A 7,728-nucleotide genomic window follows, 5' to 3' on the forward strand; every position below is an offset into this window, starting at 1 on the left:
GTTTTTCTTAGAGCCTATACATCATTAACCGTAGTATTTTTGGTCGAACTTATTTAATATGAAAAATATGTTGAAAATTAAATATGTTTTAATTAAATAGGTTATGGATGAATTAATTTATGAGAGTTGAAAAAATAAAAAAATGAGAGTTAATTAAGTATGTTAACGTAAGAGTTAATTTAGGAGAGTTTCACGTGAATTAAGTGTAGAATTTTAATTGTTCCATGTATATTTAATTAGGGTGTGAGTTATGCATTTAAATATACCGACGACAATCCTATAAATAAGATTACATTGGCATTGTTGATGTATCTAATTGTATAGAGAAAAACACACAAAGAGAGTTCAATCAAAAGTGTGAACCTAATTTGAAGAGACTTTCAATTAAAAGTGTTTTTGTTTTCTCTCAAATAACCGTTTGTTGGTTATTTATTTGTGAACGTCCATCACACGCTTCCAACAAAATAGTTATAGTTACGAGACACGATAACATTTTTCACTAACGTACAAATGACATACAAACTAAATGGAATCACAATACAATCCAAAATTTACCAAAACACTAATTAAAACATAAGTTTTAGGAAGTAGATATAGATGAATGTAGAGAGCAAAGTTTTAAAATAGAATTGAGATTTAATAATTAGATGGGGTGAGAATGAAAAGAATATATAGTATTGAAAAAAAGGAGTGAATTAAATAAGGAGAATAGGGATGTTGAGTTAAAAGAATGCATAAGGTTGGAGCCATTGGTCAGCATCAATGAAGGATAAGTTGAGGAAAGGGGAAGCTTGAGTATCATTAAGCCTCTGAACAAAGGGAGCCCTTGAGCTCATATTGGCTCCTGCTCCATTGCAGTTGTACTCTCCATAGAAGATTGTCCTGCATTTTCATTCAATTTCTTTTTTAATTGCATTGTCTCATCAATATATTCGTCTTTGATGTTAATTTAATTGCAAAATAACTATCTTTCTGTCTCTCACTAAATTCTTCCATCAAAATTTATCATATCGAAAATTCTTCTTACTTCTTTTTTAAAATATTTTAATTCATTGTGATGAGAGTAATTGCACCCAAGTATTGAAATAATACTTCGATGTATTAAGAACTACATCCATATTTGTACAATTCACTCCAATCACTAATAATAATAATAAGAAGAAAATACTTGTCATAGTTGGATAATTTGGATTGTTTTTGAAATGAAGATGACAATAATATAGTTAATAAATGCACTACGTGTCTTGCAAACATTTTCATCATTAAATTTAATGTTGAAAATCGACCAAAATTGTTTTCAAACAATCTTCAAATGTCAAAATAAAATTTTTAAGTCTCATTGGATAATTATATTTTATTTTTTGTTTTTAAAAATTTATATTTGTTTCCCTAAAATTTATTTATCATAATTTTTATTTTTCTTAACTAACCACTTGAATTTTTAGTTATCGTCCAAAAATGAAAATAAGTTTTTTTTTTTTTTTTTTCACAATTTAACCTTTTTTCCCCTAAGTTTAAAATTAAGAAAACGTATTTCCTCAAAAAATGATAAAAAAAACAAATAAATACATAAAATAAGAAAACGTACTGGTCCCTTGCAGGGTCATTAAAGTCATTCCAACCCTCCGGCGCAATAATATCCGTCATGACAGTGTTAGCAAAGACGACGCGAGAGAACGGACGCCACGCGCGGCCGAGCCACACTCTGCCCGTCCCGCCGATGCTGCAATTAACAAAAACAAATCCAGAGTTCTCGTCAGCGGAGGCTCTGCCGTGCGCCGTCACCGCTCCGTTCACAAACTTCGATCCTTGCGGAACCGGATTCGCCATCGAAATCAACTGGCAACTCTACAATGCGTTTTCAAGGTTGTCAAAATCGCGATTCTGAAATTCATCGTCAAATCGAACTCGCCGAAAAATCTAGGGCTCCGATTTACCTCGTAGAAGGATCTTCCATTGCCGAAGATGAAATCGATGGAGCCTTGGATGTAGCAATCTTTGAAGTAATGGCGGCCACGGTCGTCGTGGAGAGTGTCTTGAGCACCGAAGAATCCGCAGCTCCAAAACGCGGCCTGGTCTCCTCCGATTCTAATCGCCACCGCCTGTGCTCCGACGTCGCCCGGGCCTGGAATTGGCGCCACATTCTGCCAAAGCCCCAATAAAAATTGCTTAGAAAAATTTAGGGGCAAAATTGAGATTTAAACGTAATTTTTTTTTTCGGCCTAACATTTTTAGATTTTTGGTTTTTTAAAATGATTTCCTGTTTTTAAAAAACAAAAACTATACGTACTGTTTTTGTTGGAATGTTTTCTATTTGTTGGGAAAGAAAAAACATGTTTGATAATTGTTGTTTTTTGTTTTCAAAAATCAAAAAAAGTTTTTATAACATTTTTTAGTTTTATATATTTTTATAATAACAAAAGTAAACTATTTTTTACAATAATTTTTATTTAATGTATATAATCAAAGTCAAGCATCTCTCATTTGATCAACAAGCAATAAAATAACTATCCTTTTTCATAATCATTTTGTTTTTTATTTTTGATTTTTAAAAATCTCATTATTTACTCATTTCTTACAATGATTTATATGTTTATCAAACACAATGATTGAATTCTTAGCTAAATTCCAAAAACAAAAATAAAATTTCAAAAACTTTTTTTTTTTTAGTTTTCAAATTTTTGCTTGACTTTTAAACCATTGATAAAAAGTAGATAATTAAGGAAAAATTTTGGGAGTGAAAATAATGTCTATAAGCTTAATTAAAAAGAAAAGGACAAAAAAACCAAATATTTACTAAAAGGTCATTTATCCATTTATTTGAGTTTACACGGCCTAAAAATGAGTTCAAGATGTTTGGAAAAATAAAGAAAAGTCAATTCATATTATCATACAATTCAAGAATAACAAGGACAACATCTAAGCACAAACAAAAATAAAAATAAAGAGAGATTAAAATAAACACTCCAGATATTTTGGCTTTAAATATTAATTTTGAATTGGTATTATTACGTATGATGATTGATTACAAATGGTTACTGTATCGTTTTTTATCATAAAATATGTTGACAGATTGTTTTTTGTGGTAGTTTTGAACCACCATCAAAATTTTTTATATTATATAGATATTATGATGGTTAACTACCATGGTTGCTAACTGACATTAAATCCCGTGTTATCATATGTCTAAGAAAATGGTCCAAAGAACATAAAAACGCGTAAAACATTGTGTATAAAAGTATCTTTAAAGTTAAGAACGGTCTAATAAGTCCATAAACTTTAAAGTTGTATATAACAAATATATATATATATATATATATATATATATAATAGAACAATAAAGTTTCAACTTAATGACTAAATAAGTTTGCGAATATTTTTTTAAAAAATACCAAATAAGTCAAATACCTATTAGATTTGGAATTGAATTTCCACATAAAAATAAAAATTTAAAGACTTATCAAACACTTTTTAAAGTTCAAAAACTAAATTGATAAAGTTGGATTATTACATCTTTTTTGTAATGATTTTATTTTTAATTTTCTATTTTTGAAAGTTTTGCTTGTTTCCTTCTAAATTCCATACTATAGTTTTCACACTTCTTAAAAAAACACATTTAAATTCTTAGTTAAATTCTAAAGAGAAAAGTTATTTAGGCATCGTTTAGTAACCATGTAGTTTTTTATTTTTTGCTTTTAAAAATTAAGTTTATAGGCACTATTTTTACCTCCAAATTTCTTCATTTGTTATCTGCTTCTTACTAATGGTTTAAAAAACTACCCAAATTTTGAAAACTAAAAAATAACTTTTAAAAAATTGTTTTTGTTTATAGAATTTGGCTAAGAATTCAACTATTGTACCTAAGAAAGATGTAAATTATTGTAAGAAATAGAGAGAAAATTGGTTTAATATTCAAAAACCAAAAAAGAAATGATTATCAAATGAAATCTTAATTTTTAAATGATTTTAAAAAACAAGAACGAAAAGATTATAACAAAACAAATAAATTAACCGGCGTAAATAATGTTTATAAGCTTGATTTTTTAGAAAAGAAGAATAGAAAGTCGAATAATAACTAAAGACGTAAATTTGTAATATAATGAATATCAAACATTAAAAGATAGATAATGAAAGATATATATATTGATAATTAGAAATTACCATGAAGCTAATATTCTTGGCAATAAAATTGGAAGAGAAGACTTGAACAGAGCCACTATAAAAGGTGCCATGGGAAGAATTGGCAGTGTCATTCCAAACAATGGCAGTTGTTGTATACCCTTGTCCTTGAAATGTCACATTAGCTTTAGATTTTGGAACTATCACTTTCTCACTGCAACATTACTCAAAAAAAAAAAAAAAAAAAACTTTCAGATTTGTCATCGAAACTTTTCTTAAGTTTTACAAAACTATTATTAGAGTAAGATTCATTATATTTTTGGATGAAAATGCGTATTTGAAACAAGCATAGTCGTAAATTCCAATTTTTATTTTAAGATTGTCACACTGTTTTAAATCTCAAAATTTGGTCAAATATCTATAAAAGATTAAGAGAAAAATTGTAATGTTTAAAAGAATAATATAAATATTTTTGAAATAAGAGAGAAAGTCAAGGATTTTCATTTTATCAAAAAGGAAAAAAAAAAAAACCATAGCTAGTATTTATATTGAGTTTACTAGTAAATTCCAATGTTGATCCAAATTATGTTTCGTTTGAAGCTCAAGATCGGCACAGCGTCGACTGCCGCTTGAACAGTCGTGAAGTTGCAACAACCGTTTCGATCAACACAAAATACAGAAGTGTTGGGGGTTTCTGGTGGGAGGAGGGTGATCGGGAAGGTATCACAAATGGAACTTATGGCTGCTTGGTCTTCTTCGTCGGCTGCGTTTTTATGATGACGGCGATGATGGTGGTGGTGGTGATGATGGTGATGGTGATGACAGCCGATGGAGTCGCGAAAGATGACAAGATTGGAAAGGAAGGGAGGGGTGGGCTTAATCATGAAGAGGAAAGCAAGGAGAGGGAGAAGAGATGATAAAGCAAGATTGGTGAGGACATGATTATACTTCATAATATTATTCATTGGTCCTATGTGTGGAGTATGGAGAAGGGAATACAAGAAGAAAAGTGTATAAATAATATGAAGAATGAAAGTTTTGGGTGTAAAATAGGTATGAAAGTTGAAGTATAGAGAAGATTGTATAAATAAATATTAGTGGAAATGGGGCAAATAGGATGCACTTTAAGTCAAAGGGTTGAGATGCCATGTCTTACAATTCACCCAGTCCAACTGGACCTTATTACTTATCCACCAATCTCTCTATTTCAAATAGTCTTATAATTTGTTTTAAAAAAATGCAGAACATAAGGCTAAAGTGTGTGTATATATATATATATCACCAATCAAGAATTCTCTGGACTTTTACAAATGTTTCAAAAAATACCAAACGAGTAAAATATTCTTTAAAATTTTAGATAAAAAATAGAATTATGAATAGTACAACAGTGACCTTGAAAGAATATTTATATCACCATATCATTTTAGATCATTACCACACAGTTTCAAGTATTGCTTTCTAATTGAAATTTCTAAGGAACTTCTATTGCAAGAGTTGTTTTGAAATATTTATGAAAGTTCAAGATAGTTGAAAGCATTAGAGAACATGAATATTTTTTAAACAAAAAGTAAAGTTCAAGTGTTTTTTATATATTTGTATAATTTACCCAAAACATAGAAGAATTAGTCTCCCTGGTCCACATATGGTTAGTTTCTTGTAGATTTTTTCCATAAAAAAATTTAGTCTTCGTGGGCATCCGTCTACATTTTTAATAAATATTAAATTATTTTTAATCGAAATTGATCTAATAATAATAATAATTTAAGAACAAAAATTGAAATTAAACAATTGAAAGTATATGAATCAAAATAAAATAAAATTCAAAGTATATTGATCAAAATTGTTTTTAAATCTAATAAGTTTCGCTATTTTTAATTTGTGTAAATTTATAGATTTACCAAACACAAAATTGAACATTTGCAGTTTCATTAAACATAAAATTTAATCTTAGATCTATTAAATCAATGAATTTTTAAAAATTATAAATATGACAATTACCTATTATCTATACAATTGAAAATTTAGAAATTTATTAATGTTTTTAAACTTCAAAAAATAATTAGACATAAAACTGAAACTTCATAGGGTTATTAAACATTTTTTTTAAAAAAAAAAATAGAGATAAAATAGACACAAATTGACTAACTTATAATTTAACAAATATTATACCATATGTGTATTTTTACTTAGCTTTTTTTTTAAAAAAAAAATAAAAGGTTAAATACTATTCAAGTCTTTCAACTTTTACACTTATTTTATATGACATGGACTGCAGTTATTTGTATTTAAAAAAAAAAAAGAAAAAAAGAAAAAGAAAAAAGAAAAAGATTTATTTTCATTGATTTTATTATGTTAATTTAAATATTGCATATGATCAACCATGGCAACAAGACAAGCTGCAGCCTACATGCATGGAAAACACATCCAAGTTGGGTTTAGTTTTTGGGCCTGAATTTAAGCCCATTTTAAAATCTTCAAATGCACCCTTCTACTTAATCTAGATATTAAAACTTATCCATGCAGTCTTTAATATGTCCAAGCTCAAAAGTATCCTAAAACATTAATGAGGTGTTTGGGACATTGAGATGAATTGAATTGAGTTGAGATAAAAACTCAATTCAATATTTGGCCCACTAACTTATGAAGTTAGTATAAAATAACTCAACTCCACTAACCTTTCTGGTGTTTATTATTGAAGTTTGTACATTTATCAAAGAACTCCACTTCACGTCTCTCTCCCGTGTTTCCAATAACTCAACCCTCCAACCACTGTCGATGACCAACTTCGACGATAAATTACCGGTGACATGCTCTAACGACCACTTTCAGTGACTACCTCTGACGCCAACGACTAATGTGATTACCTCCGACTCACTCTAGCAATATGCTTTGACAACCACCTTCGCTACCTCTGACAAGATCACCCTCCAACGTCTAACTTTGCAAACTACCACCTCCGGTGCCAACCACGTTTGGATTCCACCATGACTGCATCTTCTAAAGCTTTCCAATTCTTTGTTTGGCACCTGAAGACACTACCAACATCGCTAAGTTAGAGTCTAATGTCGATATCATTTGTTAGAGACAATATACCTCAAAATTCCACTTCGGGCATAAACCCTCGTGATTTTATTTTTGGTTTGCCCAAAAAGCCTTATACCATAGGTGACAATTGTCCTCTCTTACATATTCATGTAAATAAAAAGATATTTAATCTTGTTTTCTGTTTTACCTTTATATATATATATTTTGTTTTGATTCTTAGTCTTTAAATAAGTCATAAAGAATGTATTTTCGACCATAGTTATAAATTTAAGACATACCTTATGAAGCTTCTTTTAATTATTTTTTTGTCCAAAAAGAATTAGCAAAATGAGGACAAAAATTATACTCTAATCTCATTCCTCAAATTTGTTTAACATGACAACTCTTGTAAATTGAAGTTTTCGAACAACTTTGGATCTTAAAATTTTAAAATGTTGTATTGTAGTTTCTTAAATTTTAACTTGTTCTAAATTTAGTAGTTGATGATAAAATTGAAATATATAACATTACGAATATAGTAAATTTGAGCATAACTAAACTGACATAAATATTTTACAATTGACT

The 7,728-nt window shown here is 28.8% G+C and overlaps 1 protein-coding gene across 1 annotated transcript; it reads right to left on the minus strand.

Moving 5' to 3' along the window:
* Window positions 1–616: 616 nt before the first annotated feature.
* On the minus strand, window positions 617–5,177 carry LOC120090174 (putative pectinesterase 8). Its single transcript, XM_039047701.2, has 5 exons — window positions 4,678–5,177; window positions 4,162–4,333; window positions 1,938–2,144; window positions 1,589–1,848; window positions 617–882 (listed from the first exon to the last, which is right to left on the minus strand). Exons 1-5 carry the CDS (start codon window positions 5,082–5,084, stop codon window positions 723–725), a joined length of 1,206 nt encoding a protein of 401 aa, XP_038903629.1. The 5' UTR covers window positions 5,085–5,177; the 3' UTR covers window positions 617–722.
* Between the last annotated feature and the right edge of the window lie 2,551 nt (window positions 5,178–7,728).

This window comes from Benincasa hispida, chromosome 1 (genome assembly GCF_027475165.1).
Source record: "Benincasa hispida cultivar pf3 chromosome 1, pf3_genome.v1.1, whole genome shotgun sequence".
Lineage (NCBI taxonomy): Eukaryota > Viridiplantae > Streptophyta > Magnoliopsida > Cucurbitales > Cucurbitaceae > Benincasa > Benincasa hispida.